General features: G+C 46.3%; 7 protein-coding genes across 9 annotated transcripts; 6 read left to right on the top strand and 1 right to left on the bottom strand.

Annotated features, from left to right (window-relative positions):
- Positions 1 to 271: 271 nt before the first annotated feature.
- LOC128299698 (ferritin subunit) lies at positions 272 to 2,247 on the top strand. The gene is made up of 4 exons (XM_053035732.1): positions 272 to 501; positions 625 to 766; positions 1,297 to 1,553; positions 1,633 to 2,247. Exons 2-4 carry the CDS (start codon positions 661 to 663, stop codon positions 1,936 to 1,938), a joined length of 669 nt encoding a protein of 222 aa, XP_052891692.1. The 5' UTR covers positions 272 to 501; positions 625 to 660; the 3' UTR covers positions 1,939 to 2,247.
- A 623-nt stretch (positions 2,248 to 2,870) lies between these two features.
- Positions 2,871 to 4,539, top strand: LOC128310871 (potassium channel subfamily K member 9). Its single transcript, XM_053047610.1, has 3 exons — positions 2,871 to 3,179; positions 3,265 to 3,883; positions 3,964 to 4,539. Exons 1-3 carry the CDS (start codon positions 3,053 to 3,055, stop codon positions 4,235 to 4,237), a joined length of 1,020 nt encoding a protein of 339 aa, XP_052903570.1. The 5' UTR covers positions 2,871 to 3,052; the 3' UTR covers positions 4,238 to 4,539.
- A 229-nt stretch (positions 4,540 to 4,768) lies between these two features.
- LOC128302717 (uncharacterized) lies at positions 4,769 to 5,357 on the top strand. 2 transcript variants are annotated; one of them, XM_053039587.1, is made up of 2 exons: positions 4,769 to 4,909; positions 5,026 to 5,357. In XM_053039587.1, the coding sequence occupies exon 2, from the start codon at positions 5,064 to 5,066 to the stop codon at positions 5,355 to 5,357; it is 294 nt and encodes a 97-aa protein (XP_052895547.1). In that variant the 5' UTR covers positions 4,769 to 4,909; positions 5,026 to 5,063. The 2 variants fall into 2 exon arrangements, with proteins under 2 accessions (XP_052895547.1, XP_052895541.1); XM_053039581.1 differs by having other exon boundaries at positions 4,775 to 4,909; positions 5,023 to 5,357.
- LOC128302708 (LMBR1 domain-containing protein 2 homolog) lies at positions 5,299 to 8,329 on the top strand. Its single transcript, XM_053039573.1, has 2 exons — positions 5,299 to 5,587; positions 5,665 to 8,329. The coding sequence occupies exons 1-2, from the start codon at positions 5,417 to 5,419 to the stop codon at positions 7,627 to 7,629; spliced, it is 2,136 nt and encodes a 711-aa protein (XP_052895533.1). The 5' UTR covers positions 5,299 to 5,416; the 3' UTR covers positions 7,630 to 8,329.
- Positions 8,330 to 11,888: 3,559 nt separating this feature from the next.
- Positions 11,889 to 12,724, top strand: LOC128301775 (60S ribosomal protein L26). Its single transcript, XM_053038407.1, has 2 exons — positions 11,889 to 12,048; positions 12,149 to 12,724. Exon 2 carries the CDS (start codon positions 12,161 to 12,163, stop codon positions 12,614 to 12,616), a length of 456 nt encoding a protein of 151 aa, XP_052894367.1. The 5' UTR covers positions 11,889 to 12,048; positions 12,149 to 12,160; the 3' UTR covers positions 12,617 to 12,724.
- LOC128301758 (uncharacterized) lies at positions 12,708 to 14,383 on the bottom strand. Of its 2 annotated transcripts, XM_053038395.1 has the most exons (3): positions 14,254 to 14,382; positions 13,935 to 14,147; positions 12,708 to 13,869 (listed from the first exon to the last, which is right to left on the bottom strand). In XM_053038395.1, exons 2-3 carry the CDS (start codon positions 14,046 to 14,048, stop codon positions 12,754 to 12,756), a joined length of 1,230 nt encoding a protein of 409 aa, XP_052894355.1. In that variant the 5' UTR covers positions 14,049 to 14,147; positions 14,254 to 14,382; the 3' UTR covers positions 12,708 to 12,753. The 2 variants fall into 2 exon arrangements, with proteins under 2 accessions (XP_052894355.1, XP_052894347.1); XM_053038387.1 differs by having other exon boundaries at positions 13,935 to 14,383.
- Positions 14,384 to 14,643: 260 nt separating this feature from the next.
- Positions 14,644 to 20,190, top strand: LOC128297123 (AP2-associated protein kinase 1). The gene is made up of 2 exons (XM_053032692.1): positions 14,644 to 16,770; positions 16,858 to 20,190. The coding sequence occupies exons 1-2, from the start codon at positions 15,423 to 15,425 to the stop codon at positions 18,723 to 18,725; spliced, it is 3,216 nt and encodes a 1,071-aa protein (XP_052888652.1). The 5' UTR covers positions 14,644 to 15,422; the 3' UTR covers positions 18,726 to 20,190.
- The last annotated feature ends 1,336 nt before the right edge of the window (positions 20,191 to 21,526 follow it).

Below are 21,526 nucleotides of genomic sequence, written 5' to 3' on the forward strand. Positions count from 1 at the left end.
ATGGCCGACGAACGAAATGGAATTTACTGATTACGATGAATCAAGATCAATATCGGTGACTACGTGAAAAAGGACAAGTTTTTCCTTGATCTAGATTTTATTGTTAACACCCCATTGTAGATCGTCCAGAGTCCAGAGATACCGATTTTCGAAGGTTCGGGCGCAAAACCATCGCAACCATCTGAAAACCATTTTGCGTCGTACACGCGATACTAGCGTGATTGTGTACGTGAGCGATAATGGTCAACCATCGCATAAAATGACTCGATGGCTCGTTTCGTGAGAACAATTCGTAGCAAACCGTGAACGAGTAAAGTGCGCATTTGTCATTGCAGGCAAGCAAATTCTCGTCAAGTCTGTACACTTCCGCAAGGAAAGTTAAACACTTTTTTAACCTCAGTGTTGCGCCCCGGGTAAAGCTGTCGTCCTTCTGTGCCAGTGCGTATAAAGGCCTGACCAGTTACGTCTTTTTTAGACGAAACGAGTTCGTACCCAATTTCTGTGAGTGCTGCGGGTGGAAACAACACTTGGGACAGTTTTGTTTGCAAGTGTCCATCGTTTTCGTCTCTTGTTGCCGCTTTCCAGTGTCTAGTACGGATTGTAATTTAAGCGTTATATTTGCAGTTTCCCACTGACTCATCGTACATCCATAACTAGGAAATGATGAAATCTGTCTTCTTCGGCATCGTAGCCCTGATGTTTGCGGCTGTTGTCATGCAACAGGAGCAAGCATCTGCACAATTTGCGGACACGAATATTGCTCCACGTAAGTTGAGGCCAATCCTGCCTTTATTAATGGTAGAAATGAGTGAAAGTAGAATCGCAATTCAACATATTTGTACGACGTTATTATGGATCTTTCTATCATCGGAACGGCGTCGCTGCACTTCATGTTGAATGTTGTCCCGAGAGTTTTGCCTGAGAGTGGGTTGGTGGTAACTCAGCACAACTACCATGAAAGTGAGTTCCGGTGCGAGTGTGTGCGAAACAAAAATGGTTGAGTTCTTTGTTTTGATTCCGGCGGATACATTCATACAGCTGATGGATGCAAACAGATTCACACCAACACACACTCGTCCCTCAGAGACATATCCCGCTGTGATAATGCGAAGAATTCCATCGAAACGAGGGGTGTGGAAAAATATTGACCATATCCGTTAATGATACAGCCTTTGTACCATAATTGAGCTTTCATTCGTTGATTTTTTTCACTTTCCGTGTAGTTCGTTACGAGTTGTGAATTATGTTAACATAATTCATGCTTATTGTATCGTTTCGTTGTTTTTTTTTGTCCAGCCACCGACAAATGGATTTACATGGAAAAAAGCTGCACCGATAAGCTGCAGGATCAGATCAACAAAGAGTTCGATGCTGCGATCTTCTATATGCAGTACGCCGCCTACTTCTCCCAGTTTTCGGTGAACTTGCCAGGGTTTGCGGATTTCTTCTTCCACGCCGCCTCGGAAGAACGAGAGCATGGCATAAAGCTAGTCGAGTATGCGCGGATGCGCGGACAGACTCCCATTGATAAGGACAAGTTTTTGCTTAACTTCGTAAGTTGCCATCCGTTCAACGGTACGACCTTGCTTCGGTCTGATTAATCCACAAAATTCTTATATCCGTATTTGCCAGGCCTTCGAAAACACAAAGGCGCTCAAAAATCTGGGTGACGAAGAACTATCGAAATCGGCGGGACTGACCGCTTTGAAGGCTGCACTTGAGAAGGAAGAGGAGGTGACCAAGAGCATCCGCGAGCTGATCAAACGCTGTGAGAATGATCACAACGATTACCATCTGGTAGATTACCTGACGGGCGAATTCCTGGAAGAACAGCACCAGGGACAACGCGATCTGGCCGGAAAGTTTGCCATGTTGACGAAGATGTTGGAAACGAACCCCAAGCTGGGCGAGTTTATGTTCGACAAGCAGAAAATGTAAACCGCGTTGAAGAAGGCTGGCAAGGCATAACCACCTTCTGCAATAACGCATTCGGGTTGAATTTCCCGTGATGGTGTGCCAGAGATGAAACTTTAATAAAACAAAAAATCGCTGATAAGATTTAAATCCGTTGTTACTAACGCTGTACAATGAGCGCAGCATGTACTTGAAATCGGCTGGCAAGCTTGGGCTTTGGATGGAACGTTAGGTGTTTGTATTGTGATAACTTTTGTCAACCGCGGGTTCTAAATCGCATCATAAGAGAGTACGATGCATTGTCAGTCATTGAAAATTGAAATAAACCTAGACATATAATCTCTTCGAGTACAGAGGATTGAACTAATGGAAAGAAAGAATATTCGACGGGAGTTGTGTGTTGGAAAAGCTTTAATTATTTTCTTGAAGTTCACTGTTTGTAATTCTCGCAAATTACTTCAATCGGGTTTGGAATTATAAAAAAAATCTTTTTTGTAAAATTTCTTCACAGATGAAATGCTGTTTAAATCTTACAGTATTTTGTAACTTAATATTAATTTTGTCTGTATTACGAAAAAGGACCTTCTGCAAGATGTATTTCAATGCGCAGGCGCATGAAAAAAGGAGAACTGGAAGATAGTAAACGCAATGTTTGATTTCTTTTCTATATCACAGCTCCTGCAGTGGTTTTCTGGTTCTTACCTCAGCAAGCAATAGTTGAAAAGTGTGTTTTTTCACGTTTCTAGATAAATGTTCTTAGTATTCCATTCCACAGTGGACTTAGTATTCCGTTCAAAGCAATTGCACGTGCTGTTAGAACGTTTGTTTTGTCATTGTCCTTAGCTGTTTTCTCAAGTTTCTTTTCATATGTTTAAGTATCGGTCATGCGTTTGTATTTTCCAATAATGCCGTAAAGCGTGTGATTCTAACAGCAACAAATTCAATTAATCTAACCCCTAGCCACCGAATCAATCAAGCGGCAACGAGCAGAAGTAGCTTGCGGAATTTGCTAAACAGTGCGCTATGCAATGAATGGAACCTCGTTCTGCAGGATGCACCGTCCGGAATGAAGAGACAAAGCTGAAACCTATTTGGGCAAGCATAAACGAAATTGAAACAGTGCCCAACTCCGTCTGCCATGAAGCGACAAAACATTCGCACACTTTCGCTGGTGGTGTGCACGTTCACTTATCTATTGATAGGGGCAGCCGTATTCGATGCACTGGAATCAGAAACCGAAGCTCGCCGATGGGAGTTTTTGAAAAGTAAGACTATACGTTCCCACGATAACGGGCCACGGGTATCTATCTTCAGCATGAGGTGTCTCTTCCCTATCTTTTCTTCTTCCAGGCGTAAAGGCCAACTTTGTCGCCAAGTATAACATCACACCGGAGGATTACCATATGATCGAAATAGTGATCACGGAGAATAAACCGCACAAAGCGGGACCCCAGTGGAAGTTTGCCGGTGCGTTTTACTTCGCTACGGTCGTGCTGGCGATGATTGGGTACGGCCACTCGACGCCGGTCACTATCGGCGGCAAAGCATTCTGCATGGCGTACGCGATGGTCGGCATTCCGCTGGGGCTCGTCATGTTCCAAAGCATTGGCGAACGTTTGAACAAGTTTGCCTCGGTTGTAATTCGCCGCGCGAAAAAATATCTGCGCTGCCAGCAAACGGAAGCTACCGAGATGAACCTGATGCTTGCAACGGGATTACTTTCGTCGGTTATTATTACGACCGGAGCGGCTGTGTTTTCACGCTACGAAGGATGGAGCTATTTCGACAGCTTTTACTACTGCTTTGTAACACTGACGACGATCGGTTTCGGTGACTATGTGGCGCTCCAAAACGATCAGGCGCTGATCAACAAACCTGGTTACGTAGCACTCAGTTTAGTCTTCATTCTCTTTGGACTAGCGGTGGTAGCTGCCAGCATTAATCTGCTAGTGCTGCGATTCATGACCATGTACGTAGCCGTTTTCCAAGGAGCCTTCTTCTGCTTCGTTATTAAATTTGTTATCCCTTCCGATCTCCATGCACCTTCAGGAATGCGGAAGACATTCGACGGGAAGAGGCTGAGATGCAATCGTCGGTCGATGGGCTCACAACGTACGAATGTGAATCGACGGGGAAGTTGCTTTCCTGTGCGAATCTGAACTACTGTTCCGAGATCGAGGAGGAAGACACTTCCGTTTGTTCGTGCACCTGTCTCGGGGGCAACAGTTTTACAACGCACGAGCATGAGTTTTTACTCGATCAGGGATATCACCCAGCCGATATCATCACGAGTACCATCAGCCTTAAGCGCATGTCGATCTAATTAGCAAACACCAGCTAGTACATCTTGCACCACCATAACTGCGTACATATAATTTAGATAGGAAACAGGGGTCAGTGAGAGATGAGGATAATGTTTTGCTTTTCGCATGTTCCGTGCAACCAGTCCAGAGTAGAGAAGTAGTTAGAAACCTAAAATGTTTTCAATTTTATTCGTGCCAAAATGTTACCAACATGTGTCCAAAAAACGGTTTTTAATTTAGCATTAATCCATTACCTTCATTGAAATGTTTTTCGATGTAAAATCCATTTGAAATATTTGTGAAATAAAGGAACATTTCAAACAATCAAGAAAAAGAAAAAATTACAATACATTTACAAGAAATCCTTTTGAAATTCTTTTGATTTGAAGATGACATCCTTCACATGTTTGACACGGCATGCTGTTTGCTTCGTTTGTATTTCTACGAACTCAACTCTATGTGATAACTTCATTTTGCGTATGACGGAATCATTCCAAAACACCCACGGTCGTGTAGAGTTGTGCTCCTTACTTTACTTTCCTCAACAAAATCTCGTCTTGTTTTTGTTTAATTGCAGCACTTATCGGTGCTGATTGTAGGTATTATTTGTGTTTTGATAAACCGAACAGATTCCTTTCCTTTCAACCAACACAAAGGAGCGTACGCTTGAAACCGTCTCGTTTCATTTGTAGGTAAGAAAAATCAATAATCCCTTTAAACCTGGACCTCCCACCCACTCCTGTGTGTCATTCGTGTTGGCTAAAATAACACTTTACACAACCCACTTTACACCATTCACTCCCAGCAGTGGCCCACGGCGTTGCAAACGGCCGACAATGTTTTGCAATGTCCCTAACCGTGGCCGATACGACGACACCAGCTGAAACAGTACCATCATCAACCAGTACGGAGGAACGCAACAACAAGGGTGTGCGACAGCAACCGATTACTCTAATTTTGCCCACCAGCGGTAAGCTGTTTTTCGAGAAAAAACAAGAGTTCCAACTTTGCAAACCCCAGCTGCTCCCCCTGAAGTCGTTCAGTTTGGAGAAGTTGGAAAGAATGCACCAAGAAGCGCAGCGACAGTTGCAGGAAACTCGTGCCCGAACCGCTGCTGCGAATACCGGCCACAAATTCTAAAATACACGCGAGCAATCACGCACGTGCATCATACGTATCACCAGTATTCTTTCGGCAATATGGCCTATCTGCTAGTGTTCTCCATCTGTTTGGCATTGCTATTGGCCTCCATATCACTCTATCGGTACGGCTGCATTCAACGACAGCATCCAATAGTGACTTTTTCCGTACTGACGGCGTGGAGTTTCTCGTTCCTTATCGTATTCACGATTCCGCTGGATGTCACATCGGTGAGTAAGCGATTCAGATCAGTCAGATCGTTATCGCTAATGAAAAAGTTTCCCAACATCCTCTCCAACCCTTCCAGACCGTGTACCGTCAATGTCTGCAGGAGCACAACATCACCAGCAATGGTTCGAACAATGACGGGCCCGATGCAATCTGTCAGCGACCGTGGGGTATGGTGGAAGAGGAAGTGTTCCCCAACTTGTGGCGCATTATCTACTGGTCATCACAGTTCCTTACGTGGCTGATTATGCCACTGATGCAGTCCTACCTGAAGGCAGGTGACTTTACGATCAAGGGTAAATTACGATCCGCACTGGTAGATAACGCCATTTATTACGGCACGTATCTGTTTATCTGTGGCATACTGCTGATTTATCTCGCACTACAACCGGGCATTTCGCTCGATTGGCAGAAGCTAAAAGCGATCGCATCTTCCGCCTCGAACACGTGGGGCTTGTTTTTGCTCGTGCTGTTGCTAGGTTACGCTCTGGTCGAAGTACCCCGCAGTCTCTGGAACAACTCGAAGCCAGGTTTTACATTGCAATATGCCTACTTTAAGCTATCCAAGCTTAGCTCGGAAAAAGCGGAAGCCGAAGAGAACGTGGATGATGTGCTGGAAAGCTTACAGTCCGCCAGCCGAGCGATTCCACCGCGGCACGAGTTGCGCCCCGCACTAGAAACCATCATACGCAAAGTGCCTACCGAGCTGATGGAACGAGCGAGTCGTATCAGCCGGGAGGATGGTTCCCCGATGGCAATACCGTCGGAAAAGGCACTGGTGCGACTGCATCGGCAGGTGATCAAATCGCTGCAAACCTTGCAACGCACCGAAGCGCTGTGGAGCGTTCAAGTTACCAAAGTGCTGCACCTGGAAGATGTGGCCAAGAATGCCGTATCGCTTGATCATCGCTTCAAGACCGAGTTTCCTAAGCATCGGGTTGGATTTGCGCGGGCCATGTACAGCCCAACGATAGACTGGTATTGGGAGTGTGTCGTGAAGGCACCGTTCCTGAAAGCGTTGGCCGTCATTACGGCATTCCTTTCGTTCATGGTTGTCTGGAGCGAGCTGACGTTTTTCAACCGCCAACCGGTGCTCTCGATCTTTGCCAACGTGCTGAACGTGGCGAAAGGGAACTACGATTTCGTCACGATCGAGATATTTTCCATGCTGACGTTGTGCTATTTATGCTATTGCGCATATTCGACCGTGTTTCGCATCAAATTCCTGAATCTCTACTATCTGGCCGCGCACCATCAAACGAACGAGTACAGTCTGATCTTTAGCGGCATGTTGCTGTGTCGCTTGACGCCACCAATGTGTCTCAACTTTCTTGGCATGATTCACATGGACTCACACATCATCAAGGAGCGGGTGCTCGAGACCCACTATACACAGATCATGGGTCACATGGATGTGTTGGGCATCATTTCGGATGGCTTCAACATCTACTTCCCAATGGTGATGTTGGCGTTCTGCCTCGCTACCTGGTTCTCGCTCGGTAGCCGTGCGCTGAACGCTCTCGGATTTCAGCAGTTTATGCTGAATGAAACCATCGCCGTCGAACTCGTCCAGGAGGGAAAGGATTTGATTGTACGTGAAAAACGCAAACGGCAGCGGGCGGAAGATGCAATGGCGCGAAGGCGAGATAACATTTTGGGACAAATCACCAGAGATGGGACGGTCGGCGGAGTGGGACATAGCGGCCCAGGCACAGGAAATGGTGGCGGTTCGAATGGAAATGGTACTGGTGGAGGTGGTATACTGTCGAAGTACAAATCCCGCCATGTTGACACCGTTGGACCGAATGACGATCTGGTCGGGCATGGAGATCGTTTGGACTACAGTACTACCGGTAGCGGCGCTAGAGGGTTGGACGATATTAACCTCTCTTTATCGCAGGAAATTAACGAACGATTCGGTGTGAGTACGGGCGTTTCCGTAGGGTTTAAGGGATATGGTACCACATACGAAGACGACGATAGCCGCATGGGAGGCGGTGGCCGTTCTGGACCCAAACCGAAAGGATTGTTTGATGATGTTTAATCGTTTGTGAGCGTATTCTAATTAATGGTAGTATAGTTTCCGTTCCATTCCTACGTTTCCCAAATTGTTCATTGTTTCGGATTCAATTTTAATGTGTGTGTCTGGTGTTGCGTGCGAGTGTGTTTACTAGAGCAACACAGATTTAAACTTATAAGTTGTAACGTTTTAAATTATGATATTTTAACAAGAGAAGTCGATTGTACCACACTAACTGAAGCAACAGATAACACATAACATGTATTGATGAGAAGGAAAGGAAAAGACTCGAGCACGAACTCAGAGTCATGTGTCGGATGTCTTCAGGAAAGATGCTGCTTTGCTAAGTACAGCGTATATACAAGAAGCAACAAAAACACACACACTCCACTTGCAAACGCTAATGTAGCACTAATAAACATGAAATGTACTGTGTATGAGTCTAGGAAAGACATTATGTATTAAATATGCTGGCACATTTGCGCTGTAAAAATAGTAGTGTAATGATTGCACCTTATTGAATAAAGGATCCATAAAGACTAGTACAGTAGTGATGAGAACTTGGAGGTGGATCGGTTGATACGATGCGATCCAGGCTTGAAAAATCTGATCCAATCACACGATTTGCTCTCACGCTCGCTGACGCGCATGACAACATGCGCAAGCGGAACAGCTACATGCACACCGGAGTGGAATAGATGTTACCTCCTAGAAGGATGCTCTCCTGGTATCCGAAATCTGAAATCGGTTCGATTGTATGGAATTTCGTTTCCGCCGACGGGACGATTGAGGGATTGTGATCCCTAGCAATCCGGCATCACCATTGCATGGAAAGCCATTCCTTTTTAATGAAAAGTCACACCCCAGTCATTCGATCCCATCCGGACCGGGCATCGTGTAAATTTACACGATCCGATCCCAACTTTGGGATCATTTCCCATCATTACATTAGGTTCGCAAATAAATAACGGCCGTTTTAAAATCGATGTGGACTGTGGCGCGATTTTGACGATCACAAACGGTCATAAATCAAGTTCGGGAATGACATAATCAAACTGTGTAAACGACCCATATGACATTTCCCGAAGTTTGCCTTCGGTTTTTGCTGTACGGACACGAAATTTAGCGCGTTTGCTCTGGTGTTGGTGTCGAATTTACCGTATCGAGCAATACGGATGTGTTTTTTTATTCGTTTTGTCAATGTGTAGTGGCAATTGCAACCGCGATCGGAAAAGATCGAAAGTGAAAGAAGAACACACTCATGCACACAGTCCGTGAGGCCGTCGGTAAAGGTTGTGCTCAGCTGTGGTGAAGCAGCTTGCAAGATGGACGCTTGTAAGTCGGCCGTGGAGCAGTGAAATATTAGTGCATCATGTTGCATAAGGTAAGATAAAGTGTAAGATAATGTTTGGGACCTTTTCTAATATCATTTTTTTCTGGTTCCTTGTGCTTCAGACGACGATTCCAGGAGCGAACGACGGCGTCATTGGAAGCGTCATCCACACAGTCATGTGCACTGCGAGGGAAGGCTGCTTTCGTACAGCCGTAATAGTGAAAATAGTGAATAGTGTTGTTCGTTCATTTCTTGGTATTGGTTGTTCAAAGTGCAGTGAAAATAGTGTGAAAGTAATGTAACAAATATTTTTATATTAAAAATAAAATTAATTATTTCGTGTTGCAAGTGTTGTGTATCGACTGTGTTTTCTTCGTCGCCGAACAGAACGAAAGAAATGGAAGGGAAAACTAACACTAACACATGGAAAGAAGTGTCTCGATACCCGAAGAGGACACGAACGCCGGAGGGACACGAACACGCACACATGTTCAAAACCTTCTCAATAACGACGCCTTTCGCGAAGGTATTGAGAAATTATTGAGAAGGTTTTGTATATGTATGGGTGGGATTTTGCCAGGTGGGGATTAGTGATTATTTTGTGCGAATAAAAGTTCCCTAGTGCTTGAAAATGTCTGATTTTGAGCCGACTAAGCGCCATATGCGGGAGGTGTTGCTGTTTTTGTTTCGAGCGAAGAAAACGGCAGCCGAAGCGCATCGAGAGCTTTCGAGTGTTTACGGCGATGCTGCTCTAAGCGAAACAAGGTGTCGGGATTGGTTCCGACGCTTTCGAAGCGGTGATTTCACCGTGGAGGATGCTCTACGTGAAGGAAGGCCCAAAACGTTCGCCGACGAAGAATTGACGGCTTTACTGGAGGAAAATGACTGCGAAACGCAAGAAGAGCTTGCAGCCGTGCTTGGTGTAACTCGTCAGGCCATATCATCACGGCTGAACGCGTTAGGCATGATACGGAAGGAGGGCAAATGGATACCACACGAGTTGAAGCCGCGAAAGAAATAAACTTATAAAAAAACGGCCGTTATTTATTTGTACACCTAATAGTAGAGTGTAATCGAAACATTATGTGTACAGTTCGCTAATGATATTGAGATAAACACACCGGAATTAAGAGATAGAATAAAAAGAATGATTTTTTATTTTATTTATTTTTATTTAATTTCTATTATGACGGCAATGCCGTATTTTCAACACCGCTTGTGTTGAGAAAAAATAACAAATGGAACAAGGCATTTCCTCCTTGCAATTGGTAGTTGGCGTAAAAATGAAAAGTTTACTTTGTTAAATAATGCCCCTCGTTTTGTATGCACTTTTCCCACCGTTCCGGTAACTGTTGTAATCCTCTTCTGAAAAACGAACCATCTTTGGTGCTAAACCAATTGTCTAACCAGCTGTGAATGTTTTCTAACGAAGCGAATCGTTGATTCGAGAGAGCAAGTCCCAGTATGGGGAATAGATGATAATTTGAAGGCAGCAGATCCGGCGAGTTGGCCACGTGCGGTAACGTTTCCCACTTGAACGTTGAGATCGTATCCTGCACCGGGATTCCTGTGTGGACCGGAACGTTGTCATGAAGCAATATGATTTTCTTGCTATCATTCTGACCTTCGGTTCGTTTCTCTCGTAGCGCCTGTTCCAATGTGATCAACTGCTGCTGGTACAGTTGTGCAGTGACGATTTCGCCGGGCTTTAACAGCTCATAATAGATCAAACCTTGCTGATCCCACCAAACGCAAAGCATCGTTTTCTGTGTATATCGATTCGGTCCTGCCGCGAGAATGGATGGATCGCATGGTTCCGAGGAGGATTTCTTACGCTTTGGATTTTCGAAATAAATCCATTTTTCACCCCCGCTCACGATTCGTCGCAGAAAGGGCTTCCGGGCATGTCTGGCAAGCAGCAATTCGCATATGGTTTTACGCTTCTCCTGCTGCCTATCGTTGAGATCGCGCGGAACCCATTTTCCACCAATGTGGATTCGCCGCATGGCTTTCAGACGTACGGAAATGGATTCGCGCGTTACTTCCAACCGGTCCGCGAGCTGCTGTTGCGTTTGGCAATCATCTTCGTCCAGCAAAGTCTGCAAATCGCTGTCGTCGAACTTTTTGGTTGGTCTGCCACGGTCTTTGTTCTGCATGTCGAAATCGCCACGCTTGAATTTCCGAAACCATTCGGCGCATTGTGTCTTTCCTAGCGCATGTTTACCGTACGTTTGCACAAGCAATCGGTGCGCCTCAGTGGCGGTTTTATTCAGATGGTAAAAATGTAGCAGCGATGTTCGCAAATGGTATTTTTTAGGCACAAAGGAGGACATTTCTTACGACACATAACGTTCAACGTGGTTTACTTTTGCTGGAGCGATCGCCGTCCTTGGCAAGCGAATAAACAAATCGAGATTAAATTAAAACATAAACAAACTTTGACAGTTCTGTTGTTTTGATGATTTTTTCCCTACAAGAATATCTGCGTTCTTTCATTATGTTGGTTCTGCAGGAATATCGATAAACTGAGCGTAGCTTCTCTAGAACTACGAAAAAATCCGCTAGTATTGTCACTGTTGAAACGACTTTTCCCGAAACTACCTATATCTACAAAACCCTTTTTATTTTCTTCGACCATTGATTATAATTTTTCCAATTGGTTCCTACCCCACAACGAAACGAGTCACAGCTTCATCTTTAGATACCTTGCCACGAACGGCTGTCACGTTGCGATTTCTTCTACAGCGTGGATTTGCTTGTTCTCCTTCTCTCTTGTTGCTAGTGGTGGCACGTGTCGGTTCGAAACGTTCCCATCAAATATTGTAACTGTCAGACAAGAATAATGCTTTTATAATTATGTGCACGGCAATGGGAAATACACTACTAGGTTTCAATAGAATTCAAAATTAAAAAATCTGTAACAAAATTGAGTTCCACTTTCCATGGAATTTTTCAATTTTTCATAAAAGTTGGGATTTCAAGGCGGAACGGAATCACTCTCTGAGCGGTTCGCTGTGCTCCAACATAGACCGGCTGCCCATCACTACTTCCTTTTCCGACATCTTGGACTACGTGAAGCACGCGTTTTTCGGGTGTACGAGTATTTTGTTGTAAGTAACGCGAAAAAGTGCCGTAAATTGGCTTAAAAAACAATCAAACCCTCAAGTACCGCGTATTAATGATACTTCCACTCGTATCCTCTCGTTTCAGCCTCGGATAAAGATGAAATTGAACAAGCATGTTTCGTCGTCGCGGCGCAAGAGCCGCAAGCGCCACTTCCAGGCCCCGTCACACATCCGTAGGAAGATTATGTCGGCGCCGCTGTCGAAGGAGTTGAAACAGAAGTACAACGTACGTTCCATGCCAATTCGCAAAGATGATGAAGTGCAGGTTGTGCGCGGCCACTACAAGGGCAATCAGGTCGGCAAGGTGGTTCAGGTGTACCGCAAGAAATACGTCGTGTACATTGAGCGCATCCAGCGCGAGAAGGCAAACGGCACGAACGTGTACGTCGGTGTACACCCGTCCAAGTGTGTGGTGGTGAAGCTGAAGATGGACAAGGATCGCAAGAAGATCCTGGATCGCCGTGCAAAGGGCCGTCTGGCGGCGCTCAACAAGGACAAGGGCAAGTACACCGAGGAAACCGCAGCTGCCACCGCGATGGAAACGACATCGTAAAGCTTATTAATCAAATTCAGCTAGCTTTGCTGTAGTTGGAAATGGAGTTGGTGCGCGGAAGTGTAACGCAGGCGAATAAAAAGAAGGAAAGTGGAGAGAAAGCTAAAACTCGCCCGGTGTGCTGTGTGTGTGCTTCTTTATTTGGTGGTTAATGGCAAAGGACACAGTTTCGTTACGCCAAGGTGTACCAGTTTGTTGTTGGAAACGCGGTGAGGCATTATACGTTCGTCTACTTCCAGCGCTAGGTCCATTCCGGCGTGAATCGATTTTAACTGCTTATCGCCTTGATCCAGGAAGATGATGTTTTCGATCTGCTCCTGAACGCAATCGTCCGTTTCGGTTGTGGTGGTGAAGAATCGTAGCATTACGCGACCGAAAATTCGTTCGATGGAATCTAGTTTTATAATGAGATCCGGTTGGACCGTACCGGACGTTATCGCATGCTGCCAGAGATATTGTCGGGAACTTCGATCATGCAGTACCATTTCCAGTGCTCCCAAAGGCGAACTTTTGGGATGGTTTTTATTTTTAGTGGCTGGCGTTGCGACATAAAATGACTTCGAGGGAGGAGTAGTGGATGAATCTTGCAATGCACTTCGATTTATGTAACTGCTTTCGTCAGCTGAAGGTGGTAACTCCTCAATGTTGAGCGGTACCGTACGCGAACTCTCAGGCGAAGAAGGCAACTCTTCTATATCGCTTGCCTCTTGTTGGTCCGTAAACGATGTATCAAAAGACTTCCAACCATGCGTGGATTTATTCCCGGTAGTACTAACCACACTGTTGTTTAATCCAACTGAAGCTCTGCTGCGATTGAGCACTGAAATTGATTTGAATTGCTTTGGACTAGTGGCATCCTTGAACGGACGGTTCTTAGCTCGGCACGAACCGGCAACGGAAGAAACGTCCATATCATCCGTAATTCTTCGTCGTTTCAAAGGATTTGTGTCAACAAATTGTAACTTCGTCATTCTGCTCTTGGTACAATTAATAGCAAGACAATCGTCTGAATCGGAAGACTCAGATGTGGTTGCGTACTGGGGCTGGCAGCCATCTTCCGATAACTGCTCTATCTCAGAATCGGACTCATTTTTGCGACTAATCGTGAATTCGGCCGGATTTAATGATGGCGGCACGGATGGTGTAATCGTTGAGGACAACGGTTCACTTTCATGCCTTCCACTGCAAGTCGTGTCTTCATCTGAATGGTCATCTATCTGCCATCCATCATCCTGATCTCGCATATATATTAACTGTAAAGATGCATCACTCAAGTTACGCTCCTTCATAGTAAAGTACATAGGCAGAGTATACTTACGCTGTTGTTTTTATTGGGACGCGACCTTTGCTGTCTTCTCCATGATCTTCTATGCCCTACAGAGGAAGAAACCAGAAGCTGGTCGAATCCCTTCCAAATCTTTTCTTTGCTCATGGTTTAAAACAGCTTTGTGTAGTTTATTTGGCGGTCGAGTTAATTGCGGCTTTGAATGCTATTTTCACTAGCGCACAAATGTTGTAATAGTAATGTTGGCTGTTCGGTGCACAAAAGAAAAGTTGTTATGTTTTCACAAGTCAAAATTTTACACGGTTTGAGCAGCAGCCGAAGCCTACATGCTCAACAAACGCCGATTGAATACCATTTATGTCGCAAAATCAAACACTAGGTCGTGCACCGATGGGTTGTTGCGATCACGACGGTACGAGAAGAGTGAGGCACGTGTCCTTGCAGACGTAATATTATGCCATATTTGCAGCACAAATTTGATTTCCGCAAAGCCCAAGGAAAAAGCGTTGTTGTTTACGAATGAAAACAAACAAATCCACGCAATGTTCGGGTACCGAACTGTCAAAGCGCATCTTCTTCCTTTTGCTCGTGGTTTAGCCGTCAAATTGCACTTCAATCATACCGTACACGCACACACATTTGCGCAATTACATGCCAAATAGAAAGACGTACTGCACACACATCGCAGCTCGTTCGCGTTTCGTTTCGGAAACAGATAGGCCACAAGTCGATTTCTTGCGGAGTGCGATAAGTAGTTTCTCCTCCTTTCGAAGTGGCCATCCTGCTACATTACGCCTACATTACAGTGCAAGTTTTGGTGCAAACGGTGAAGCGCGACGCAAAAATGTCCTAGGCAAACCGAATCAAGTCAAATAAGGGAATGATGGTGTAAAAAGCAGTTTGGTGCAGAAAAGGAGGCCGAGCTCTAGATAAAATCGTATTCAGCTCCATTGGAGTATGTTCTGATATTGGGACACGTAGTATATTGTGTGGCGACTGCACAAAATCAAATTTGCGCACGTGAACAAACTCGAGTAAGGTAGGGGCCACCGTACGACTATCAGTAGCAGCAGTACACCCCACCCCGAAAAACGGGCTGACGATTCTCACATTGATTATTGTGATTCATGTAGCGCAGCGGAAGTGATAAAAGTGCGATAGAGCGAGCGAGCGTAAGCACTACCGAACCACCGAGCAGCATTAGTTAGTGCAACCAAATCGCACCACTGCAGAATGGAATGAAGAAAAGCGATTTGTAGAATGGAGCAATAAACATAGCACGATTTTGCACAGTCAAATAGCGCAGACACAGTATTAGGAGACAGTTATCATCTGTGCGAAGGACACAACATTGTTACCACGTACAACAAAAAAAAAACAACAACACAGCACTGCATTACTAGTAACGTCGACTAGCAAACCCCTCCTGTTAAAGCGATTGTCCCCGTCACCTGGTGTGCTGAAACGTTACCCAACACTAGTCCGGAATCTGGTAGGGGAAGATAAAGTCCATCACGAAGGATGAAAAAGTTCATATCAAAATTCGAAACGAAAAATGAACCAACGTCGGCGGGCAGTAGCCGGGAGACGAACAGTTTCGTCGGCAAAACGTTTAAGCTAAGCAAGGAGAACGTAGTAACCGTGGAGGAGGTACTGGCAGAAGGTGGCTTTGCCGTCGTGTTTCTAGTCAAAGGAGCCAAGGGAGAACGGTACGCACTGAAGCGGCTGTACGTGAACAACGAGTATGATTTGGGTGTGTGCAATCGCGAAATCAAGATAGCAAGCAATCTGAGTGGGCACAAAAACATCATTGGCTACATTGACCACAGCATCAATACGAAGGGTAATGGTGTGCACGAGATACTGTTGCTCATGCCCTATTGCAAGACAAATCTTCTCACGCTCATGAACACTCGGCTCACTACGGGCTTCAGCGAGACGGAGGTGCTGCAGATATTCTGTGACGTTGCAGAAGCCGTCGCCCGGCTGCACCAATGTCAAACACCCATTATCCATCGGGATCTCAAGGTGGAAAACATCCTTCAGAATGATCTGGGTAACTTTGTGCTGTGTGATTTCGGTTCGGCTACGGCGCGGGTGCTCAACCCAACCAGCCATGGCCGTACGATGGTGGAGGAAGAGATCCAAAAGTACACCACGCTTTCCTACCGAGCGCCGGAGATGATCGATCTGTTCAATGGGCAGGACATTACGGTAAAGGCGGACATCTGGGCGCTCGGGTGCCTACTGTACAAGGTGTGCTACTTCACGCTCCCGTTCGGCGAAAGCGCTCTGGCGATACAGAGCGGCCAGTTCAGCATTCCAGACGGTTCGAAATATTCGCGTAGCGTCCATCAGCTAGTACGCTACATGTTGGAACCAGATGCGGAAAAACGACCCAATATCTACCAAGTGTGCGAGATCGCGTTCGGTATCGCAGGACGATCCAATCCGGTGCGAAACTTGACGAAATGTAGCGTACCACCGCTGGAAACGTTACCGGTGCCTCCGTTCGAATCGGAAACAAAGCGCCTACCGACGGTGGGTAGTGGTGTCGGCCAGGTAGGATCCATCCCGAAACCAACCAAACCGGTCGGTCAGCTGCCGATCGAAGGTGGCACAAGTGTGGCCCCACGCCAAAGACCAAAAGCTTCACAAGCGGCCACACCGAGCATGGGCGTTAATAGCTTCTCGCTCGGTTTACCACCGAACCCCTCGCCGAAAAACATTCTTTCCTCGCCAACGCCCGGTATGGCACCCTCGGCAATCGGCACATCTGGCCCGGATGGTCCGGAAGCTTTTGTAGCCAAATTTACGGCCAATTTTCCTCCTGCTGCCAGCAGTGTACAAGTGGCAGCAGTCCCTTCAAGTATATCCATCGATCCATCGACAACAGTAGCAGCAACGGATGGGCAGGCAGCAACGGCGGTATTATCCCAACAACCCGCTGTTGCAGTTGCCGCACTGTTTCAGACAACCTATCCTGATCCATTCCGGGAGGCGGAACTAGCCACTATTACGAGCGGTGGAGAGGGAATTTCATTGGCCGGTACATCAGCCCACAACTCTTCGTCCTCCTCGCTATCGATGATACATTCACCAAGTCACGCCCCAAATCCACAGGGGGTCGTTCCGTCCAACCAGACACAAACGCCAACCCTTGGTGGATCGAATTCCTCCTCGAGCAGTGCAGTTGCCGGCGGCATCCTAGCGCCACCAAAAGCCTCCGGCCATCGACGGAACGTGAGTGATACGTCTGCCTTTAACAAAGCGTTCGCAACGGAAACTTCTCAGTTTCTGGCCCCATTCGACCAGGCGACAAACAACTTCCAACCGTCATCTGCAAGCCCACCCGGTCAGCATACGACCACTTCGAACGGTTCCAATAGTTCGCTCCACAAACATCCGCCCGGTCCGGCAGGTGGCGTTGGCTTTGAGTCGCGTGTCTCCAATTTGGCCTCGAGTTCCAATCCACAGTTGTCACAACAGCGATCTACATCTTCGGCTGGTGCCAGTTCCAACTGGAACCCCTTTGGCGACCCTACTCCTTTCGCACAGATGACTGAGGATCATATTTTCGGCGAAGAGTTTGATAAAATCCGAGAACAAGGCAGTCAGGGCAGTTTAAAGACACCACCGGAAGTACCACGACACTCCTCGTTACCGCTCATACAGATGGGGTCAGTGCCAGCAGCTGTTCAGCAGGCGGCTCCATTCTCGCCGGAGAACATCCCGGACACGCTCGGTGATGACGATGATCCGTTTAGTTCCGCTCCGTTCTCGATGCCGGTGCGTACCGATAAGAGCAAATCGTTTAAACTATCCTCGCGCAAAGTGATCGTCATCGACGGTGGATTTAGTACGCAACTGGCCGAGCATGTGGGGGCCAGACTGGACAAGGATCCGCTGTGGTCGTCTCGCTTCAATGCGACCAATCCGGGTGCCGTGCTGGAAACGCACTTGGACTATCTGAAGGCGGGCGCCGACTGCATATTGACCAACACGTACCAGGCGTCCATCGAGGGCTATATGGATTTTCTCGATCTCAATGAAGATGAGTCGGTGCAGTTGATCAAATCAAGCGTCGAGCTGGCTAGACGTGCCCGTACTCGCTACCTGGCCGAAAAGCTGGAAAACAAATCCCACAAAATACCGTGGGTGGTGGGTTCGATTGGTCCCTACGGTGCGCATCTTCACGATGGGTCCGAGTACACGGGTGCATACGCGGATCAGGTCCCGGCCAATCGGTTGCAGAAATGGCACCGGCCCCGAATTAACGCGATCGTGGAGGCCGGTGTTGACGCGCTCGCGATCGAAACGATACCGTGTCGGATGGAGGCGGAAGCCCTACTCGATCTTTTGACCACGGAACATCCGACGGTGCGGTTCTGGATTTCGTTCCAGTGCCGGGACGGTTCGTCCATTGCGCACGGCGAACAATTTGCCGAAACGGTCATCGCCTTGTGGAACCGGGCAAAGCAACTGCCCAATCCCAATCTGCTAGCGCTCGGTGTGAACTGCGTTAATCCACAGCATGTGTTACCCCTGCTACGGTCGGTACACGAACAGTGTGGTTTCTCGCCCACAGACGGTGCTAACCGCATCCCGCTTATCGTGTATCCCAATTCCGGTGAGCAATGGGACGCGGTTGGGGGATGTTGGCGGGGTGCGGAAAATCTTACCCCGTTGGAAACGTACATCCCGCAATGGGTGGAAATGGGCGTCAAGTTTGTTGGGGGTTGCTGTCGTACCAATGCACGGGACATCAAGCGGATGAAGAAGACCGTTATTGGGCTTTATGGAAGCCGGAGCAATGAGAACTAAAGGCGATCCCCAGACCCGGACCGGGTTGGTCTCGCTTCAACCGGATGCTGTGATTTAGTTTGGAAGCAAAGTTATGTTTCGTGTCCCAAGAAATGATGCAGTCTGTATGTAGAAGCAATCGTTATCAATCAATGCCTGGAGTGTGTGTGCGCACCGGTACCGGTGCAAACCTAGATCGAACCTCTCTTAGAACGCTCCTCGATTGCTGCTGTTATGGTTAGGCGTAGATCCATTATCCGTTTTGATTATATTTATCAAACATTAGCACATCACGACACGTGTTAGTAAAAAGAGAGAAAAAAGTCACTACACTAGAGGCCCCAAAACGCCTTTGCTAAGCACAAGACACACCACACCGAAAGGAAGATATATAGGCATCTTGTCTCACAACACGGCAACCGGCCAGGATATTGATGGAGCGAAACAATCGGATACAACGACTTTTGCGCAGTAACGAGCGCATCACTCCTAGCGTGGTATTATCTTAAGTAACCGAACCTTTTGAAACAAAATATCCTCCTATACCTTTTGGCTACGTGTTTCATAAATCTAGTCTTGCTTGTCAGTTTAAAACAAAAAAGATTCAAAACTCTTATTAACGCTTGTAATGAGATTGGAAACATGCGTGACGTTAGGAACGAAACGAATGAATGGATGGGTGCGATCAACTAACTCCTGGAGCGATCGGTGCTATCGACGCTCATTTCAAAATGATTGTTGCATTTCTTTCATCCTGCCTTATCCTTTCATGCTTACCATTAGTATCGCACAATTGCGGTGCAAATTGTATAACCGTGTGACGATTATCAAAGATTTTTTGTGTTGTAGCAATATGCAGAATATGGTTATTTTCGCTGTTTTACCATTATTAGTCCAATTATTTTGCACGAGATAATAGTGACGAGAGTTTTCATATACATTCTATAGGGACGTAGATATAATAACACCGGAGACGAGCGTGTATTGTAGGCATAGCGAACAAAGACAAATCGTTTCGTTTCTGTTTATTGTTTTGTGTAATACAGCTGTATGCAATAAGGACGAGTGTGTAATGAAAAGCGGTTGGCTAACCGATGATACAAGATAAACCATTACTTATGAGATTTTGCAAATGTGGTTCTGGGCCGTTATGCGGGTGCAAGTTGATAATAGGATATTATGGTTTGAATCGGAGGCCCGATAAAACTCCGACCAGATTAAACTATAGTTGTAATCATCGAAGGCAAACAGCAAAACCTATTTAGAACGATCCACGATATATTTATTCTTCTACAATTATAATAGCCACCCATTGCAATAAACCACTACGATCGATTCATTCGATTGATCGCATCTGAAAACGGTAGGTTAATAAACGTTTACATCAGAAAAAGGAACAATGTGCACATCGATTCGTACAGTTTATTGATACTGCTTTGCAAACCTATGCAATCTAGCTTCCGTCATCCATCCCTCCATACCTTGTGGGTGGTATTACATGTCTTGACGAGTGGTTAAGGAAAAATTCTTCTTGGTAACAAAAAGCAAACTCAGTGGAGGATCAATCCCCTTGGAGGCCCAGGGCTGAATTATAGTTGTACTGTATCTGTACTCTTCTAAATGGAGCTACAATCATACGTGCGCCAATTTCGAGAAGCTGCACGTGGTGGAATTTACAACTGCAGCATCCAAGAAGCGCTTTGTCATCGAATTGGTCTATCCTGCATCCTGGGTATTTATCTCACGCAATCCACTAACACGGATGTTCAGTCATACGTATGAACGTATGTCTGTTCGCGTCTTCTTTCACGTATACCAGGTATTGACCAGTGCCGGAACAACGCACCGACTGCAGATGAGGTGGGTTATGTGTGTTTGTGACGATATCACCGATAGCACGAAATATACACGGGAGATTGTGCTGCAACATCGTGCTACAGGATCTTTGAGGCCAGGGTATGAGACCACCCAGATGATGCGTCCACTACAGTACCCGATCCTGTTTCCACGGGGTGAAGCCGGTTGGACTCATGGTATGTTTAAGATACACCGCCGAGGAAGACAGCCGAGACCATCGATGATAGATCCGGCTGGTGCTGATCAAACCGCATCGGATCTACAACCACATTTGTCCAATTTGTCTGTGAAAGTCCCGGTGCAAGAGTCGGTTTCTGTTGCGCGTTGATCGATCGATCCACAAATATCTTTCGTACGAGCTGTCCTTGGACCATCATTGCGGGCGGATAAATGAGGGCACAGCATCAACACTCGTTGGTCATTTTCGTGCTTTGGGCAAACCAGATCTGTTCATCACCGTGACTTGTAATCCTAGTTGCCGGGAAATATCACGAAGCCTCCTACCGGGGCAATCTTGATAACAGGAATATAGTCCAGTACGATTTGCAATACAGAATGAGTGAGTTACTAAGTGGTGAATTTCGATTCGATTCTTTTATTTATTTATTATTTAGTGGATTGTTTATCATTGTGTATCCCAGCTAAGCTTTTGAAAACTAAAAAGCTGTTTTCAGATTTCCGATAGCAGGAGAGCATCCACGAAAGAGCACCTAGTACATTAATTTTGGTCGAAACCGCCGAAATGTATGCAATGTTTGAACACTACTTTCCCGTTGGTCGTGAAAAATTTCTTCGAAAACTCCAGTGCTGTCAATTAGCCGTCGATTAGCCGTCGATAAGCCGTCAATTAGCCGTCGATTGACTGTCAATAAGCAGTCGATTAGCCGTCAATAAGCCGTCGATAAGCCGTCAGTTAGACGTCGATTCACCGTCAATAAGCCGTTAATTAGCCGTCAATAAGCCGT

Source organism: Anopheles moucheti, chromosome 2 (genome assembly GCF_943734755.1).
Source record: "Anopheles moucheti chromosome 2, idAnoMoucSN_F20_07, whole genome shotgun sequence".
In the NCBI taxonomy this organism is placed as follows: Eukaryota; Metazoa; Arthropoda; class Insecta; order Diptera; family Culicidae; genus Anopheles; species Anopheles moucheti.